At 55.7% G+C, this 20826-nt stretch overlaps 1 protein-coding gene across 24 annotated transcripts in view; it reads right to left on the bottom strand.

Moving 5' to 3' along the window:
- Positions 1 to 20826, bottom strand: part of SCRIB (scribble planar cell polarity protein) — a 143763-nt gene that overhangs the window by 14091 nt on the left and 108846 nt on the right. For 9 of the 24 annotated variants that reach the window (XM_077190208.1, XM_077190182.1, XM_077190219.1 and 6 more), the window contains 10 exons: positions 19046 to 19114; positions 15373 to 15423; positions 13232 to 13273; positions 12357 to 12488; positions 10346 to 10459; positions 8431 to 8478; positions 6892 to 7057; positions 4015 to 4183; positions 2085 to 2174; positions 390 to 563 (listed from right to left, as the gene is read on the bottom strand). In XM_077190208.1, coding sequence (XP_077046323.1) covers positions 390 to 563; positions 2085 to 2174; positions 4015 to 4183; positions 6892 to 7057; positions 8431 to 8478; positions 10346 to 10459; positions 12357 to 12488; positions 13232 to 13273; positions 15373 to 15423; positions 19046 to 19114 — 1055 coding nt within the window. Of the gene's footprint in view, positions 1 to 389; positions 564 to 984; positions 1087 to 2084; positions 2175 to 4014; positions 4184 to 6891; positions 7058 to 8430; positions 8479 to 10345; positions 10460 to 12356; positions 12489 to 13231; positions 13274 to 15372; positions 15424 to 19045; positions 19115 to 20826 lie in introns of those variants that run through there. The other 15 variants (XM_077190230.1, XM_077190255.1, XM_077190285.1 and 12 more) reach the window with 11 other exon arrangements.

Below are 20826 nucleotides of genomic sequence, written 5' to 3'. Positions count from 1 at the left end.
CCATTCCCTGGTTTCACTCCTTTGGGAGCTGCCCTGCTGTGTGAAAGGATCCCCATTCCCTGGTTTCACTCCTTTGGGAGCTGCCCTGCTGTGTGAAAGGATCCCCACTCCCCGGTTTCACTCCTTTAGGAGCAGCCCTGTAACAGCATCCCCCACTCGCCGGTTTTACTCCTTTAGGAGCTGCCCTGCTGTGTGAAAGGATCCCCATTCCCTGGTTTCACTCCTTTGGGAGCAGCCCTGCTGTGTGAAAGGATCCCCACTCCCCGGTTTCACTCCTTTAGGAGCAGCCCTGTAACAGCATCCCCCACTCCCTGGTTTCACTCCCTTTATCCCCCACACCCGGGAGCAGCCCAGCTCCATCCCCGGAGGGCAGGGAGGCCCTGGCTCACCGTGCTGCCCTCCACATGGCCCGTTTCTCGGCCTCCAGGGCCCGGCGTTCAGCCGGGGACAGCTCCTTGTCCTGCTGGGCCAGCAGCTCGGGGCTCTGCATCCGCAGCCGCTCCTGGTGCCGCCGCTCCGCCTTGGCCGTGCGCACGGGAGCGCCGGGCTCTGCAAGGGTTAACCTGACACAGAGGGGACAGGGGGGCTGCAGGGCTCACCTGGCAGGCAGGGGCAGCTGGGGTCACCTGCCAGCCCTGCTCACCTGCCCCCCTGTGCATGGGAGCGCCGGGCTCTGCAAGGGTTAACCTGACACAGAGGGGACAGGGGGGGCTGCAGGGCTCACCTGGCAGGCAGGGGCAGCTGGGCTCACCTGCCAGCTCTGCTCACCTGCCCTGTACCATGGCAGCCCTGCTCACCTGCCAGCCCTGCTCACCTGCCCTGTACCATGGCAGCCCTGCTCACCTGCCAGCCCTGCTCACCTGCCCTGTACCATGGCAGCCCTGCTCACCTGCCCCCCTGTGCACGGGAGCGCCGGGCTCTGCAAGGGTTAACCTGACACAGAGGGGACAGGGGGGCTGCAGGGCTCACCTGGCAAGCAGGGGCAGCTGGGCTCACCTGCCAGCTCTGCTCACCTGCCCTGTACCATGGCAGCCCTGCTCACCTGCCCCTCTGCACACGGGAGCGCTGGGCTCTGCAAGGGTTAACCTGACACAGAGGGGACAGGGGGCTCTGGGGGGGCTGCAGGGCTCACCTGGCAGGCAGGGGCACCTGGGGTCACCTGCCCAGTGCCCCTGGGAGCTCTGCTCACCTGCCAGCTCTGCTCACCTGCTGGGCCATGGCAGCTCTGCTCACCTGCCCCGTGCCACTGACAGCTCTGCTCACCTGCCAGCTCTGCTCACCTGCTGGGCCATGGCAGCTCTGCTCACCTGCCCCGTGCCACTGACAGCTCTGCTCACCTGCCAGCTCTGCTCACCTGCCTGGCAGGGGCAGCTCTGCTCACCTGCCCTGTGCCCCTGGCAGCTCTGCTCACTTGCCTGGTGGCACGGGCTGCCATGGATGGGGAGGACACAGGACACAGGAAAGCTCCTTGTAAGGAGTTTCTGGCTGGACGGGGCTTGGACTGTCCTTGGAGCAATCCTCAAAGTGTCACAGACATCTTTTATGAAAAATCCTTCCCTTAGGATTTTTCCTCCTGAGAAGCTGAGAGGCCTCAGGAACAAAATGTAAACAGTAATTATCTGCTGCTGTGGAATGCAACAGGTGGATCTGTGATTGGTCTCATGTGGTTGTTTGTAATTAATGGCCAATCACAGTCAGCTGACTCAGACTCTGTCCAAGCCACAAGCCTTTGTTATGATTCCTGCTTTTTCTACTCTTAGCTAGCCTTCTGATGAAATCCTTTCTTCTATTCTTTTAGCATAGTTTTAATGTAATATATATCATAAAATAATAAATCAAGCCTTCTGAAACATGGAGTCAGATCCTCATCCCTTCCCTCATCCTCAGACCCCTGTGAACACGGTCACACCGAAGGCCAGGGGTTGAAACCAGAGAATCTTGCAGGTCCCTCCCACCCAACCCAACCCATGCTGGGTTCCATGAAGTTGGCTCTGCTCAGTTCCCCTCCCTCTGTCCCCCAGACCCTTCCCTGGCAGCCCCTGGCTGTTCAAAAGGAGCAACTCTGCAGCCCCTGCCCCACTCACCCCGACATGGAGTTGGTTCTGTGCTCAGGCTTGATCCCCTCCTCCAGGGAATTCCTCTGTGAGCTGCTGTTCTCACTGAGCTCCAAGGGCCTGGAAAAAAACCCCTGTGAGCTGCAGCACCACGGGCTGCACAGCTCCACCCCAGGAAAGCAACAACTGCTCCAGGGTGAAGTCACAGCCCTCCGCGACCTCTGCTGTGAACATTCCTGTGGGATCTCCTTAACATCCACACGAATATCAGAGCTCATTTCCTGCACCTGCAGATCACCCAGCCACTGACACACACACACACACACACACACACACACACACACACACACACAATTTTTTCCTCAGTTTTCCTAATAAAAATATTTGCTGGGCTTTCTTTTCCTCTGGATCTCACCCTTCAGTCCTGGGAAGCAGGACCTCACACTTGGCTTTGTTAGATGTGGCACAAAGGGATTCCAAACAGAGGAAACCAAGAAAGATTCCCTGTGGAAACACTTGTCACCTGATCCTGATTTTATACCCTTATTAACAGATTAATTTGATTATTTTAAGTTCTTCCAATGAGATGGGCTATGGAGCTGCTCTGAGCGCTGGAACCTGGCTGGGAGAGCTGGGGGTGTTCAGTTTATAGTGACACTCAGCTCTGACTTTTACTGCTCAAGTTTAATTAAATTTCAGTTTCTCTCCCAGCATGAGGAAGATTATTTCAGGAAACACAACTTCAGTCTCTTCCACTGCCTCCCTTGCATTCAAGCATAAATAATAAACAACTGAAAGTCATCTGATGGACCCAGGCTTCCTGTTCTTCAGCATTGCACATTTCAGGATGAGAACAAGCAGGGATCAGTGGGGCTTCCCAGAAAACCAAGGGGCTGTGTGTGACTGCTTTCCTCCTTGGAGCTGCCTCAGCTCAGAGGGGCAGGGGAAGTCTCAGGGCATCATGATGTGAGAAGCTCCTCCAGTGAGACTGGGCAGAAACAACAGAGAGAAATGAGATTGCACATGCCAGGGTGTGTTCTGCCACCGTGACTGACAAGTGTTTGTGGAGAGGAGACTGTCCCAAAGGCTTCAAAGGCAGATAAGGACAGCTTCAGCTTTACTCCAGTGCATTCTGAATTTATCTGGAGCCTTTGAGAACCTTGTTCTCATTCCTCTGTTCTATGCCCAAGAATTAGAAAAAAACATCAAGGTAACCAGGAGGCCAAGTCCCAGAGAATGGGGAAACAAAAGCCTAAAAAACCCCCAAACCTGTTTTAGCATCACTTCATCATTCAGCTTATCCTGAAGCATCTGTCTCTAAAAATCAACCTCTCTCCACACCCTGGGGCACAGCTGAAGGAGCTGCTCCCTGGAAGAGTGAGATGCAAAATTTGGCCTTTTCTGTGCAGAAATCTCTGCCAGCCCTGTCCCCTGAGAGCTCCAGGGACACTCTGCCCGTGGGAGGTGCAGGGCCTGCCCAGGGTGAGACAGAGTAGAAATTCTCCAGAGTAGAAATCCGTTTTGATTTAGGTCAAATGTACATCTCTGAGTTGAGTCTGTGGCTAGAAAACATGGCTGTGTAGCCTGACTGCAAAGCCTGGGCTCAGGGAAACTGATTCAGTGAAGGACAGAGATAAGGGGGGGGAACACAAGGTGATAAAGAGAAACAGAGAGGCTGCTGTGAGAGCAGGTCAACCTGACCAAGGAATTCCTTCTGATAAAGAAGAACTAGCAGCAAATGTCACATGAAATTCGTGAAAATTAATATGTATGAACCTATTGTGAAATTGTGTGCATATTTATTTGAGAGGGGGATAAAAAGAGACCTGAAGTTCCCAGAGGTACACATGTCTTTTAAGGAGAGTAATCCCCACATGTAATAATAAACATACCGGCTTTACAACTTGCACAAAAGTTGTGGGGTTTTGGTTATCTCTGCAAACCAAGGGTGCTGCCTTACCGAGCTGCTGGAGCCTGGCTGCTCCTTCCATTCAGCCTCTCCACCTTGTACTCCACGCCCTCGATGATGACGCTGGACTGCACGGCCTCGGGTGCCTGCCTGCCCTCCTCCTCCTCCTCCTCAGCTTCCTCCTCCAGCAGAAGGGCTCGCTGCTGCTGCAGCTTGCGGGCTGCCAGGGACACGGGAGGCAGCTCACAGCAGAGAGCACTGGCTGAGCCCCCGGGGTGGGACTGCAGGGGGGTCCTGGCATTGAACCCCCCAGGAAGGGACTGTGGGGGGGTCCTGACACTCTGACAGTGAACGCTGCAGGATGGGACCTCTGGGCAGGCCCTGACACTCTGACAATGAACCCTCCAGGATGAGACCTCTGGGCAGGCCCTGACACTCTGACAGTGAACCCTCCAGGATGGGACCTCTGGGCAGGCCCTGACACTCTGACAGTGAACCCTCCAGGATGGGACCCCTTGGCAGGTCCTGACACTCTGACAGTGAACCCTCCAGGATGAGACCTCTGGGCAGGCCCTGACACTCTGACAATGAACCCTCCAGGATGAGACCTCTGGGCAGGGCCTGACACTCTGACAATGAACCCTGCAGGATGAGACCTCTGGGCCTGTCCTGACACTGAACCCTCCAGGATGAGACCTCTGGGCAGGCCCTGACACTCTGACAGTGAACCCTCCAGGATGAGACCTCTGGGCAGGCCCTGACACTGAACCCCCCAGGATGGGACCCCTTGGCAGGTCCTGACACTGACAATGAACCCTCCAGGATGGGACCTCTGGGCAGGCCCTGACACTCTGACAATGAACCCTCCAGGATGGGACTGTGGGGGGGTCCTGGCACTGAACCCCCATGATGGGACCTTTGGGCAGGCCCTGACACTGAACCCTGCAGGATGAGACCTCTGGGCAGGCCCTGACACTCTGACAATGAACCCTCCAGGATGGGACCTCTGGGCAAGCCCTGACACTGAACCCCCAAGAGATTCAGTCCTGACAATGAACCCTCCAGGATGAGACCTCTGGGCAGGCCCTGACACTGAACCCCCCAGGATGGGACCTCTGGGCAGGCCCTGACACTCTGACAATGAACCCTCAGGATGGAACCTCTGGGCAGGCCCTGACACTCTGACAATGAACCCTCAGGATGGGACCTCTGGGCAGGCCCTGACACTGAACCCCTCTGGGCCTGTCCTGACACTGAACTCCCAAGAGATTCAGTCCTGACAATGAACCCTCAGGATGAGACCTCTGGGCAGGTCCTGGCACAGAACCTGCAGGATGGGACCTGTGGGCAGGTCCTTCTCATCCTTGCAAGTCTGGGCTGTTTCAGTGCACCCCCTCTCCATGAACACCTCTGTTCCTCCACACTTCCACCAATGATGAAACAAACTCTGCATGGTTTCCTCAGCCCCCCCTTCCTTATCCACCAGATTTCCATCCCTGGACACCCAGGGCAGATTTCCCTGCCCTTTTCCCAGAAGGAAGGAAAAGCCCTGGCAGTCTGCATGTGCCCCTGGCCTCCTGCAGGAGCCAAGGCTGGGTGCTGGTGCTGGCCCCATGTGTGGCAGTGGCCCTGGGGACAGCTCTGCTGTCAGCACACATCACCAGAGGGTCAGGGACAGAGGGGACAGGAGCAGGCAGCTCTCTGGGCAGGTGTCCTGCAGGTCACCCAGGGGTGCTCCTCAGGGCTCAGGCCTGGGGCCAGCTCAGGGCAAGATTAAAAATATTAAAAATATAAAAATAATATTAAAATAAAAAATATTATAAATAAATAAAAATCTTAAAATATAAAAATAATATTAAATGTATTAATAAAATTAATAATTTAATCTGCATTCTGCAGGAGCTGAATGCAACAGTTGCACTCTGCTGCTGATGCCAAACTGGGAGCTGCTGGTGACTCTCTCAAGGGCCATGAAGCCTTACAGGAGGGTCCAGACAGGCTGGAACACTGGGCAACCATTAATGGCATGAAACTGAACCAAATGCCAGGTTCAGGTATGCTTTGGAGAGGAGTGGCTGGAGAGCTCAGTAAAAATGCTTTTGTCCACTTCACATTGTTCCTTATCACCTCCTAAAGCAACTATGGGTTGGACTTGATGATCTTTAAGGTCTCATCCAACTTGGTCATTCTGTGAACTCTCAAGCAAGAGGAAATGGCATCAAAAAGGAGAGCAGCAATGTAGCTCCTAGTGCAGCCCTGGAGCAGCACAGTGAGCTCTGAGCTCTGCTGCCAGGCCTGTGTGAGCTGGCACAGCCCCACTGTGTGTGCAGGGGCTTTACAAATGTCCCTGAAGGGTTAATTGCCAGCTGCAGAGCCCAGAGCAGGGACCCTGGAATGCTCCGGGGGCTGAAGCCCCTCTGCTCTGCAGGGAGAGCTGTGTGAGAGCTGGACTGCTCAGCCTGCAGAGGAGAAGGCTGCAGCACCCAGAGGGGCTCCAGAGGGACTCTGGGCACGGGCCTGGAGGGGGGATGGCTTCAGGGATGGCTGGGATTTGGGGAGGGACCCTGCCCAAGGAGCAGCTGGGGCTGCCCCATCCCTGGAAGTGTTCCAGGCCAGACTGGATGGGGCTGGGAGCCACTGGTCTGAGGCAAGGTGTTCTTGCCCAGGGCAGGGCTGGCACTGAGTGGGTTAAAAGTCCCTCCAACCCAACCTAAACCCTTCTGTGATTCCATGATACAGGACACCTGAAACTACAGCACTTCACCAGCCCAGGAAGTATCACTGCAGCATGCACAGAATTCCTCAGCATTCACTTCAAATCATTCCCAGGTCTTACAATAACCACCCAGGGGCTTCTGGAAGTGCTGCATTTCCGTGGGAAAGGAATCCCTTAGCAGGACAAACCTCTGAGCACACCTTGCTACGTACCTTCCTCCTCTTTCATCTTCTTCAGGTCGTCCTCCCCCACCAGGGACACGCGCTTGGGAGGCTTGTCCAGGTGCTGCTGCTTCACCTCAATCTCAAAATACTTCTGCCTCTCACGGAAGGACCTCTGCTCAGGGCTGTGCTGGCCCCCAGGGCTGTGTGCGGCCACCTGCAAGAGCCAGACTGCTGCACGTGGGGCACACACGGGCACCCAGAGACAGGGGGCACCCAGGGACAGGGGGAACCAGGGACAGGGGGCACCCAGGGACAGCACTGCCCACCCAGGGACACCATGGGGCACCCAGAGACAGGGGGCACCCAGGGACAGCACTGCCCACCCAGGGACACCATGGGGCACCCAGAGACAGGGGGCACCCAGGGACAGGGGGCACCCAGGGACAGGGGGAACCAGGGACAGGGGGAACCAGGGACAGGGGGAACCAGGGACAGCCCTGCCCACCCAGGGACACCATGGGGCACCCAGAGACAGGGGGCACCCAGGGACAGGGGGAACCAGGGACAGCACTGCCCACCCAGGGACACCATGGGGCACCCAGGGACACTGGGTGGGACAGGGGGCACCCAGGCACAGGGGGCACCCAGGGACACCATGGGGCACCCAGGGACAGCACTGCCCACCCAGGGACACCATGGGGCACCCAGGGACAGCACTGCCCACCCAGGGACACCATGGGGCACCCAGGGACACTGGGTGGGACAGGGGGCACCCAGGCACAGGGGGCACCCAGGGACACCATGGGGCACCCAGGGACAGCACTGCCCACCCAGGGACACCATGGGGCACCCAGAGACACCATGGGGCACCCAGGGACAGGGGGCACCCAGGGACAGGGGGGACCCAGGGACACCATGGGGCACCCAGGGACAGAGGGCACCCAGGGACACCATGGGGCACCCAGGGACAGCACTGCCCACCCAGGGACACCATGGGGCACCCAGAGACACCATGGGGCACCCAGGGACAGGGGGCACCCAGGGACAGGGGGGACCCAGGGACACCATGGGGCACCCAGGGACAGGGGGCACCCAGGGATACCATGGGGCACCCAGAGACACCATGGGGCACCCAGAGACACCATGGGGCACCCAGGGACAGCATTGCCCACTGCCCACCCAGCCACAGCACTGCCCACCCTCCCCATGCCACCCCATCCCTTCTCTGCCAGCTGCCCCATCCTCTCAGTTCTCACTCTGCCCCATCCCCTCAGTTCTCACTCTGCCCCATCCTCTCAGTTCTCACTCTGCCCCATCCCCTCAGCTCTCAGTTTGCCCCATCCTCTCAGTTCTCAGTTTGCCCCATCCCCTCAGTTCTCAGTTTGCCCCATCCCCTCAGTTCTCAGTTTGCCCCATCCCCTCAGTTCTCAGTTTGCCCCATCCCCTCAGTTCTCACTCTGCCCCATCCCCTCAGTTCTCACTCTGCCCCATCCCCTCCTCCTCCTCCTCCCCAGCCCTCCCACACCATGACCCCTTCTCCCCACCCACACCCCCATGACTCCCACCCTTCCCAGCCCCAGCACTCACCTCCAAGGCCAGTTTGGTGTTTTCTGTGCTGCTCTGACCAGACAGTTCCTAAGGACAGAGAGAAACAAGCATGTTCCAAAAGGAGAGGTTCCAGCCCTGTGCCCCAAGGCCAGACAGCTGACACAGGTCCCCAGGCTGTCCCAGAATTCACATAGATTTAACAAGGCTTAGCAATGGTCAGGAATGAGGATCTATGGTAAACTGAGGGTTAAACAGAACCAGGTGTGACAACTTCTGAAGGCAGAAACTGAAAATCACAGGGAACAGGCAGCAAACAGGAGCAGGGGCTGAGCTAGGGCTGGAGGGGGTGCACAGGAGCTGGCAGGAGCCACTCACACTTTGCTTACATCAAAGACAAAACCACCCAAAATTTACTTTAAAGAAGCAGAGATGCCATCAGAAAGACTGAAATCTGTATTTAGTGGGATGCATAACAGAATATTGGATGAACAGAACTACAGGGGGAGGAAACTGATCCCCAAAATCCATCTGTTAACCACAAATCCATAGGGGCAAACTGAGAACTGCAAACTGGTTATGGGAAAGAAGGAAGTTTTACAATTAGACAAACTGAAATGACCCAAAAAGAGAGAGCAAGGAGATGAGCTCTGGCTTTATCCAAACACTCCAAAAACTAATTCAGAATTCAGAACTTGAGTGGATCTGCCTGAGCAACCTCCTACCACTCTGGAGATGTTTGACCAATGCTCTTAGGCCCATGGTGGGGTTCCTGGGGGTGTCCTGAGCTGGACCTGATGATCCTTGTGGGTCCCTTCCAACTCAGGATGTTCCAGGATTCTGGGATTCCAGGATTTCAACACCCAAGGCTGCCCTGTTTTGCAGAGGGAACTGACACAATGACCTCCAAGTCCTCAGCTAGTCTGGACTGTTCCAGGATTCAGCTAGGTGGCAGGAAAAAGGAAGAATCCCAGTGAAGATCAAAATCTATATAAAAATGTCTCAGCACAGGTTTAGCCTGGCCCTGGAGTCTGGAATTTCAGAGTTCCTTTACATGGCTCTACACCAGTATCCCAATGTACAGGGAGAACAACAATGCTTGAGATTCCATGAGCTTCCAGGACCTGACACAGACCTTGCCAGGATGAACACCTGCACTATCCACACACTCCAGCAGGACCTGACACAGACAGGACCCTGCCAGGGTGAACATCTGCGTCACCAACACACTCCAGCAGGACCTGACACAGACAGCACCAAGCCAGGGTGAACATCTGCATCACCAACACAGGATCCTGCCAGGGTGAACATCTGCATCACCAACACAGGGCCCTGCCAGGGTGACCATCCCATCACCCACACAGGGCCCTGCCAGGATGAACATCTGCATCACCCACACACTCCAGCAGGACCTGACACAGACAGCACCAAGCCAGGGTGAACATCTGCATCACCAACACAGGACACCTTGCCAGGATGAACATCTGCATTACCAACACATGACCCTGCCAGGGTGAACACCTGCACTATCCACACAGGACCCTGCCAGGGTGAACATCTGCACCATCCACACACTCCAGCAAGACCTGACACAGACAGGACCCTGCCAGGGTGAACATCTGCATCACCAACCCACGACCCTGCCAGGGTGAACATCTGCATCACCCACACAGGGCCCTGCCAGGGTGAACATCCCATCACCCACACAGGACCCTGCCAGGGTGACCATCCCATCCCCAACACAGGACCCTGCCAGGGTGACCATCCCATCACCCACACAGGACCCTGCCAGGGGGACCATCCCATCACTCACAGAGGACCCTGCCAGGGGGACCATCCCATCCCCAGCCCCTCCAGCTCCCCCAGGCCCTCGCCGTGTCCCCAGCTGTCCCTGAGGGCACACACCCCCCGACATGGCCTGCTGAGCCCCAGGCTGGTGCCACCAGGGCTGGGTTACCTGTGTCCCCAGCAGGGGCTGGGACAGGGGCACTGCTGCAAAGGTCTTGTAGGCCTGCTTGACGTTGATGGGCACCTCGTCAGGGGACGGTGGAGACGGCGGCGATGGCTTTGGCTATGGGGACAGACAGACAGACAGACAGACAGGAGGCAAAGGTGAGCACAGGTTGGGGGAAAACCCACACGGGGGAAACACAGCCTGACTCTTGGCCTGCAGAGCCTGGTGAGGGGGATAGGGAAGGAATAGGTCAGGGAACATGTAAGGGATCTGTGAGCCTTGGGAAGCCAATGTCAGCCTCTGCTGCTGAGCCCTGGGCAGGAGCAGCAGGAGCAGAGCACTGCACACACACACTGCACCCAGCAGCACGAGGGTCACAGCCCGTTCTGTTCCATGGACAGTGAAGGAATGGTGCTTTTGGTGGCACAGACCTTCACTGACCTGATGGGAATGTTGTGACAGATCCTCTGGCCAAGGGCACGTTGCTGTCCCAGTCCTTGAGATTTACACCCAATTCAACCAGCCAGTGCCTACCTGAATCAGGGCTTTTTGGGCTAGAACAGGACAGCCACACATTGATTTCTATTTAGGGCTGAACAAGAGTCCCTCTAGTGGAAGGTCTTTAAGGTCCCTCCCAACCCAAAGCACCCTGTGATTCCAGGATCTGATCCAGGGATCTGTGATGGGGAGGAGATCTGCCTTTGATCTCAAATTTTCCTTTGCAGAATTCCACTTACTGGGGAGCATCTGACAAGCTCTGAGGGGACTTTCCTAGTGCCTGTCACTGTCTTTGCTGGTCCCTTCCTCACCCACCTTCCCTGTGAGCCCTCCTGCAGCACTGGGGGCACCTGCTCCAAGCATCACAGAAATGGAAGGGGTGGGGGCAATGTCACCACAACCTTCCTCCTCCTCCTGGAAAGGAAATCCCCTCCAGCCGCTCATCCCTCCAGCTGCACTAATCCAGTTCTGGTTCTGGTTTTTCTTAGTCCTGGGCTAGGGCTAAACAATGCTAAAGGACAGCACAGTGAGGTCAGGAGAGCTGTGAAATGTGAACCATTCCCAGTTCCATGGGTTCTGTACAGCTGTTTGCCTGCAAATCAGGTCTCTGCTCTGGTATCCCACTGCACCAGCTCCAGCAGGGACAGAAGGGCTGGATTCATGGAATCTCACCCAGCATGGTTTGTGTGGCAAGGGACTGAAAGCCCATCCAGTCATGGGCAGAGACACCTTCCACTATTCCTCCCCCTTTTATACTGAAGGGACACAGGTCTTGCCTCATGACAAAGACACCTGAATTTTTCTCTCCTATCAACAAACAGCCCCAGGAACATGAACCTTTCAAAACCAATCAGGACACGTGGTCACCAAACCAGAGTGACCAGGCACGTGGTGACCACACCAGGGTGACCAGGACACGTGGTGACCACACCAGGGTGACCAGGCACATGGTCACCACACCAGGGTGACCAGGCACATGCTGACCACACCAGGGTGACCAGGACATGTGATCACCACACCAGAGTGACCAGGCAGGTGGTCACCACACCAGTGACCGGGCACCGGGTCACCAAGCAGAGTGACCAGGCATGTGGTCACCACACCAGAGTGACCAGGACACGTGGTGACCACACCAGAGTGATCGGGCACGTGGTCACCAAGCAGAGTGACCAGGCACGTGGTCACCACACCAGAGTGACCAGGCAGGTGGTCACCACACCAGGGTGACCAGGACATGTGGTCACCAAGCAGAGTGACCAGGCAGGTGGTCACCACACCAGAGTGACCAGGCAGGTGGTCACCACACCAGGGTGACCAGGACACGTGGTGACCACACCAGGGTGACCAGGCACGTGGTCACCAAGCAGAGTGACCAGGCATGTGGTCACCAAGCAGAGTGACCAGGCATGTGGTCACCAAGCAGAGCTACCTTGGGGAGGGTTCCTGGCCCCTGACACAGCTCTGCAGCCCCCCAGGGCAGACACAGGGCTCTGGGGAGGGGTCCCTGGCCACTTACAGAGCTGTGGGTCCTGAAGCAGGGCTGGGGCTGCTGGAAGGGGTTGGGGCTGTCCCCCTCCTCGGCCCTGAGTGCCACAGCAGCGCTCGGTCGCAGGCGGGAGAGCGGCTGGATGACGCCAGGCTTGGTCTGCTGGTGCCAGGACAGCGTGGGCAGGGCACAGGAGGACAAGGGGGAAGAAAGAGAAGAGAAACGAGCAGTTAGGGCAGGGAGGTGTCTGCCATGCAGGTGAATAAACAAACCCATGCAAATCCATGCACCCCCACTCCTGTCCTCGGCCGTGCTGCCTGCTCCAGCTCCTGGAGCCAACACCAAAGGAGACTCAGCCAAGGAAGGGTCACACAGCACCACTGGACAAAAGGAAGCACCTGCCAGACCAGCAGCAGCTACCAGGGTTGGCAGGGTAAGGTATGTGTGACCAAGCTCAGAAAATGTGAGCACCAGGGATGGAAAGAGGGAAACATCAGCCAGGAATGGGAACTGGCAGAAGCTGTTGATGGAAGTGAACCAGACTGGGTCTGATGAGAAATGCAGTTACTGGAGAAGAGGTGAGAGGCTAAAACTTCTCCTAGATGCCACCATCACTGCTGGATGTTGTGTGAAAGTGAGCAAAGCACCTGCAAGTGGCGAGAGTGGCACAGGAACTGGGTAAGCCAGCAAAACCTGCAGAAGGGGAAACAGCAATAAAAGCTGCAAAAACAGCTAGGCTGGGTGTTCAGATGGACCACATTTGAGACCTGATGCATTTGTACAAACTCGAGGCATAGTGGAGGACTGGAGGAGAGAATAGGAGCCAAGAGGAGGAAGGAACAAGCTCCATGTGCTGGGGGATGCACAGGGGCAGCACAGTCAGGTCTCACGGCAGCTGTACTCACTGATTTACTGTCATCCTGCGATGTTATGAAGTTAATGGAAGCCTGCAAACAGAAATACAGGGGTAAATCTGGAGTCTGGAAGCCTTTGTTTACCCCTGCCCCACTGCCCAGCTGTGTGGGGAGCTCCAGGTCCCACAGAAGCCCCAGCACCTGCCTCTTCAGGTGAGGACAGCCCAGCTGCATGAGCCTCTCCCAGCCCCTGTGCTGTGTGAGGAGACGCTCACAGCTCTGCAAACCTCCAAACTCTGACCCCAGCTCTGGGACAGCCCCGGCTTGTGGGCACAGCTCCTGGTAACACTCCCTGGTCACATCCCCTGCTCCTGGACACATCCCCTGCTCCTGGTCACATCCCCTGGGCATATCCCCTGCTCCTGGGCACAGCCCTGCTCCTGGTAACACTCCCTGGTCACATCCCCTGCTCCTGGACACATCCCCTGCTCCTGGTCACATTCCCTGGGCATATCCCCTGCTCCTGGGCACAGCCCTGCTCCTGGTAACACTCCCTGGTCACATCCCCTGCTCCTGGACACATCCCCTGCTCCTGGACACATCCCCTGCTCCTGGACACATCCCCTGGGCATATCCCCTACTCCTGGGCACAGCCCTGCTCCTGGTCCTGGTCCCTGGACACATCTCCAGCTCCTGGTCCATGGTCACAGTCCCTGCTCCTGTCTCTGCTCACACTCCCAGGTCCTGGTCCCTAGGCACATCCCCTGCTCCTGGTCCATGGCACATCCCCTGCTCCTGGTCCCTGGCACATCCCCATGGCCCATCCCCTGCTCCTGGTCCCTGGCACACTCCCTGGGCACATTCCCTGGGCACATGCCCACCCTGCACACCTGCCCCAGCCCGAGCAAAGCCGTCCCCCCCAGCTCCTGCCCAAGCACTGGTGGTGCCACCACAGCAGCAGCTGACAGGGAGCAGCCCCTTGTGCCTCGGGTGACACCGGGGTGCTGCTCCCCAGGGAAACCCAGGGGATGCTGAGCCCCCGAGGGGATGCCGAGTCCTCGTGGGGTGCCCGTGGGGATGCCAGGCCCCCAAGGGGATGTTGGGTCTCTGTAGGGTCCCCGTGGGGATGCCAGGATCCTGTGGGGTCCCTGTGAGAATGCCAGGCCCCCGTGGGGATGCCAGGATCCCGTGGGGATGTTTGGGTCCCCATGGGGATGCCGGGTCCCCGTTGGGATGCCAGGACCCCGTGTGCCCCCGTGGGCCATGGGGCTGGCGCAGAGCAGTGCAGCAGCAGTGCAGTGCAGCAGCAGCCGTGCAGTGCAGCAGCAGCTGAGCAGTGCAGCAGCAGTGGGCAGTGCAGCAGCAGCCGGGCAGTGCAGCAGCAGCCATGCAGTGCAGCAGCAGTGGGCAGTGCAGCAGCAGCCGAGCAGTGCAGCACTGGGCAGTGCAGCAGCAGCCGTGCAGTGCAGCAGCAGCCGTGCAGTGCAGCAGCCGTGCAGTGCAGCAGCAGCCGTGCAGTGCAGCAGCAGCCGGGCAGTGCAGCAGCAGCCGTGCAGTGCAGCAGCCGTGCAGTGCAGGAGCTGAGCAGTGCAGCAGTGGGCAGGCGCACACCAGGCAGAGCGCATGTTCCACACCACGAGCAGCACTTGCACAGCACCGTAAACCACGAGCAGCACTTACAAAGCCCTGCACACCATGGGGCAGCAGTTACAAAGCCCTGCACACCATGAGCAGCACTTACACAGCGCCGTAAACCATGAGCAGCACTTACAAAGCCCTGCACACCATGGGGCAGCAGTTACAAAGCCCTACACACCACGAGCAGCATTTACAAAGCCCTACACACCACGAGCAGCACTTACAGAGAGCTCTAAACCACGAGCAGCAGTTACAAAGCCCTACACACCACGAGCAGCACTTACAGAGAGCTCTAAACCACGAGCAGCACTTACAAAGCCCTGCACACCACGAGCAGCACTTACAAAGCCCTGCACACCTCGAGCAGCCCTTACACAGTGCTGTAAACCATGAGCAGCACTTACAAAGCCCTGCACACCATGAGCAACACTTACAAAGCCCTGCACACCATGAGCAGCACTTACAAAGCCCTGCACACCTCGAGCAGCACTTACAAAGCCCTGCACACCACAACCAGCACTTACAAAGCCCTGCACACCACAACCAGCACTTACAAAGCGTGTCTCCCTGCCGGCCAGGTGAGGGGCCCGGGGGGCTGTGGGCACCTGTGGGGAGGGGGCAGCAGCACGGAGAGAAGGGGAGAGAAAAGGAGAGACTGGGTTTGCCAGGGGAGAGGAGCCCGAGGGGAGCCCCCTGCCCTGCCTGGCATCCACAGACCCAGCACAGACACCTCCTGCTCCCCCAGCCCCGTGCAGAGCTCAGGGCAGGCACGACCCTCACAGTGCCTACTCAACCCTTCCAATGCCTACTCAACCCTTTCAATGCCTACTCGACCCTCACAGTGCCTACTCAACCCTTCCAATGCCTACCCGACCCTCACAATGCCTTCTCAACCCTTACAATGCCTACTCACCCTCACAATGCCTACTCAACCCTTACAATGCCTACTTGGGACAAAGGATTCCATTTCCCTCAAGGAATTCTGTGAAATCAGTCAGTCGATTCTGGCTGGACTACAAGATGTTGAAACCAAAGAATTAAAATTATTCTCTGAATTAATGAATTAATGAACATAATTCTCTGAAATCAGCCAGTCAATTCTGGCTGGAGTACAAGTTGTTGAAACCTAAGAATTAACATTAAAAAATAGATGGAGACAGAGAGTAAGAGACAAAATTCCTCGGAACTTCTGCTCTGGAGCAACATCCTGAAAGTCAAGACTGCTGAATCCCTTGGAAGTTAAGACTCCTGAATCCCTAAAACAGGAGAGATCTGGGACTGCTCAGCCTGGAGAAGAGAAGGCTGCAGGGAGGAGACCTTAGAGCCCCTTCTACTGCCCTAAAGGGCTCCAGGAGAGCTGGGGAGGGACCTTGGGCAAGGGCCTGGAGGGACAGGACAGGGGGGAATGGTTTCCCACTGACAGAGGCAGGGTTAGATGAGATTTTGGAAAGAAATTATTTCCTTCAAGGGTGGACAGCCCTGGCACAGGGTGTCCAGAGCAGCTGTGGCTGCTCCTGGATCCCTGGAAGTGTCCAAGGCCAGGCTGGACAGGGCTTGGAGCACCTTGGGACAGTGGAGAGTGTCCCTGCCCATAGCAGGGGGCTGGAATGAAATTGTCTTGAAGGTCCCTTCCCACAAAACCATCCTGGGAGTCTGTGAAAACTATCTCAAAGAAATAAAGAGAATTGGCACTTGTGATAAAAGGAAAACTTACAAAAACCACAGCTGCTGTCAGAAATGTCAACAGCTGGAACAAAGTGCATTGGAATAGTTCAGCTGTGACACCACCTTCCAGTCGTGCTGGGTTCCTGATGAACACTCAATTCTAAATGATCCAAAACTGAGGGAGATTGGGACAGGCTGAGAAGGAACAGAGGCTGGACTCAAGTGCTGCTCCTGCTGCAGCTCCTGACCCTTCTCCTCAGCCTGCCCCAGCAGCCACCTCCCCCCCAGAGCTCTGTCCCCCTCCAGAGCTCCTGCCCAGCCCCAAGAGCTGAAATGGGGCTGAGGAGCAGGGAAGTGCCACAGCTGTGGGGAGAGCAGCTGGAGAACAGCTGGACTCCAAAAGGAACCAACGGACCCAAAATGACCAAGGACAGAGAACAAAGAACAACTGGCAATTCACTCCAGCCCCCAGTATAAAATCCAGCAATGGGCAACGACTGTAAAAGAAAAATTTAAAAAACTCTTTAAGTTCATTTACCTTCAAAAGGCTCAACTGAGCTGTGACACCTCCTGCTGTGGGATGAACAGGGGGATCAAAGACTCAGATATTGAAAAGTTCAGAGATAAATAAGGAGTATGAATATCAAAGGATAAAAGGTAACATTTATAAAGAAAAAATCATCAGAAGTTGTGACAGTGTTCACAGAAGTCTAAAAATAAAAAAAACCCAAAAATATAACTCTGTGTTTCAAAAAGTTTAATTTATTATTTTATAATATACTAAAACTATACTAAAAAAAAAATCAAAAAACTAACTAAAAATAATAAAAAAAAAACCCAAAAACTTGTGGCTCGGACAAAGACTCTGAGCCAGCTGAATGTGATTGACTATTAATTAAAAACAACTACATAAAACCAATCACAGATCTACTTGTTACATTCCACAACAACAAATAATGATTGTTTACATTTTATTCCTGAAGCCTCTCAGCTTCTCAAAAAGAAAAATCCTAAAAAAAGGATTTTTCAAAAAATATCATAGCTACAAGAAATTACAAAAGCAAAGACACTTCCCATTGCAGAGGGCAAGCCTCTGGCAAGGAGCTGCAGCAGGATCCTGAGGGCAGGGTCACCCACGAGTGGCTGAAGCAGGATCCCTCCACCTCCTGCCCAGCAGCTCTCCAGGCTCACACAGAGAGCCAGGCATCCCCTGCAGGCTGGGCAGCCCCGGTTTACAGACCCAAACCCCAAACCCTCCATTTCTAACCACACCAGGCCCACACAGGGCATCCCCTGCAGGCCTGGGCAGCCCCGGTTTACAGACCCAAACAACCCTGACTCCTCCATTTCCTACCACACCAGGCCCATACCAGGCATTCCCTGCAGGCTGGGCAGCCCCGGTTTACAGACCCAAACCCCAACTCCTCCATTTCCTACCACACCAGGCCCACACAGGGCATCCCCTGCAGGCTGGGCAGCCCCGGTTTACAGACCCAAACCCCAACTCCTCCATTTCCTACCACACCAGGCTCACACAGAGAGCCAGGCATCCCCTGCAGGCCTGGGCAGCCCTGGTTTACAGACCCAAACCCCAAACCCTCCATTTCCTACCACATCAGGCCCACACAGAGAGCCAGGCATCCCCTGCAGGCCTGGGCAGCCCCGGTTTACAGACCCAAACCCCAACTCCTCCATTTCCTACCACACCAGGCCCATACAGGGCATCCTCTGCAGGCCTGGGCAGCCCCAGTTTACAGACAAACAAACCCTGACTCCTCCATTTCCTACCACACCAGGCTCACACAGAGAGCCAGGCATCCCCTGCAGGCTGGGCAGCCCCGGTTTACAGACCCAAACAACCCTGACTCCTCCATTTCTAACCACACCAGGCCCATACAGGGCATCCCCTGCAGGCCTGGGCACCCCTGGTTTACAGACCCAAATCCCAACTCCTCCATTTCTAACCACACCAGGCTCACACAGGGCATCCCCTGCAGGCTGGGCAGCCCCAGTTTACAGACCCAAACCCTGACTCCTCCATTTCCTACCACACCGGGCCCACAGAGAGCCAGGCATCCCCTGCAGGCCTGGGCAGCCCCAGTTTACAGACCCAAACAACCCTGACTCCTCCATTTCTAACCACACCAGGCTCACACAGAGAGCCAGGCATCCCCTGCAGGCCTGGGCAGCCCCGGTTTACAGACCCAAACCCCAAACCCTCCATTTCTTACCACACACCAGTTGCCAGAATTAAACAATCGCTGTGCAAGGTACTGGTCCAAAAAGACCATTCCCAAAAAACTCACAACTACATGTTGTAGCCCCTCCTCATCACCCTGCAATTAAGCTGCCCCTCAGAGCTCATTTAGAGCACCTAATTACCCTTCTGGCTCTCTGGGACACTCGGAAGGAGGGAGCTGCTCTCTTGCTCTCTGGTGGATCCCCTCCACCCTGACAGGGTCACTCCAGGATGGAAACTGCCCTCAGCAGCTGCCTCCATCCTTTACCCCTGGAAGTGCCCCCCTGCCCTTCCCACACCACCTGTTCTGGGGGCAGTCTCACCTGAGGATTACTGGGAGAATAGGGGGATTCACGCCTGGAATTTCCTGTCCCAGACTCGCCCACGGGAGCCTGAAAGAGAGAAGACAAAGCTCAGGACAGAGCTCAGTGTTACTGCACAGCAGGAGGGGATCTGTGCAGCCCAGGGCCATGGGACACCCTGCACAGCCAGAGATGTGAAAAATGCGCATTTTATTACTGGCTTTTCGCAAATATTCAAATGAATATTATATGTGTTGTGTTAGAAAGTAATGCTGTATTAATTCTCTTAAGTAATGTGTTAAATATAGTTTTAGGTTATAAAAAATGTTAAAATAGAAACTGTGCTATGTAGGATACTTGTTTTTAAAGAAAGGACTCGCAGCGAGATAGCAGCTACAGGGCACCTAAATCTTTCAGAGAAAGAGAATTTATTGCTCCATTATCAGAAGAAATAAACTTCTTCCTGCCTCGAAGGTGCTGTCAGGATTCAAAGGAAGAAGCTGACACTGCCCAGACAGAATCCTGTGTTTGAATGGAATTTATGCATCATGCATGAGGTGCATGAATATGCAACAGGCTATTGCTTTCAAGGGTTAATCCTCTGTTAATGTGGGTCCTTTTTCGGGCTTATTTTGCCCAGAAAGAGGTACCTGGATGTCCATAACTCTTTGTCTCTATTGTCCTATATTGTCCTAATTCAAATGATCCAAATTATTATTACTCTAATTGTATTGCTATTTTTATAACCATTTTATTACTATTAAGCTTTTAAAATTTTAAAACCAAGCGATTGGCGTTTTTCACAAGGGAGCAAGGTTAGCAGGGCCCAGCAGCAGCTGGCACATGCCAAAAAGGTCAGGAGCAGCCAGGGAATGAGGTTAAACAGCGGCATCACATCCCAGCTGGATCAGGTTACCAGGAATCCTCCTCCCTGACTCCCCCAGCCCTCACAGGCAGGGTCACACTCCTGGGCATAGACACTGAGCACAGAAAGCCATTCCTGGATGCAGGGCTCTCCTGGCTCCCAGAGCAACCTCTGGCACTGATCAGGAAAAGCCATTCCTGGCTGCAGGAGACAGGGCCCTCCTGGCTCCCAAAGGAACCTCTGGCACTGAGCAAAGAAAGTCATTCCTGGCTGCAGGAGACAGGGCTCTCCTGGCTCCCAGAGCAACCTCTGGCACTGATCAGGAAAAGCCATTCCTGGCTGCAGGAGACAGGGCCCTCCTGGCTCCCAGAGCAGCCTCTGGCACTGATCAGGAAAAGCCATTCCTGGCTGCAGGGACACAGGGCTCTCCTGGCTGGAAGGAGATAAGGCTCTCCTGGCTCCCAGAGCAACCTCTGGCACTGAGGCTCAGCTGCCAGCAGCTGAACAGAGAGCAGCATCCTAGAACCACCTGCACTGCAGAGAGCAGCATCCCAGAACCACCTGCACTGCAGAGAGCAGCATCCCAGAACCACCTGCACTACAGAGAGCAGCGTCCCAGAACCACCTGCACTGCAGAGAGCAGCATCCCAGAACCACCTGCACTGCAGAGAGCAGCATCCCAGAACCACCTGCACTGCAGAGAGCAGCATCCCAGAACCACCTGCACTGCAGAGAGCAGCATCCCAGAACCACCTGCACTGCAGAGAGCAGCACCCCAGGAACCACCTGCACTGCAGAGAGCAGCATCCCAGAACCACCTGCACTGCAGAGAGCAGCATCCCAGAACCACCTGCACTGCAGAGAGCAGAATTCCAGAACCACCTGCACTGCAGAGAGCAGCACTCCAGGAACCACCTGCACTGCAGAGAGCAGAATT

The sequence above is a fragment of the Agelaius phoeniceus genome, chromosome 1 (assembly GCF_051311805.1).
Source record: "Agelaius phoeniceus isolate bAgePho1 chromosome 1, bAgePho1.hap1, whole genome shotgun sequence".
Lineage (NCBI taxonomy): Eukaryota > Metazoa > Chordata > Aves > Passeriformes > Icteridae > Agelaius > Agelaius phoeniceus.
Note: the sequence above shows the minus strand (reverse complement) of the source record. Positions and strands in the feature narration are given on the sequence as shown.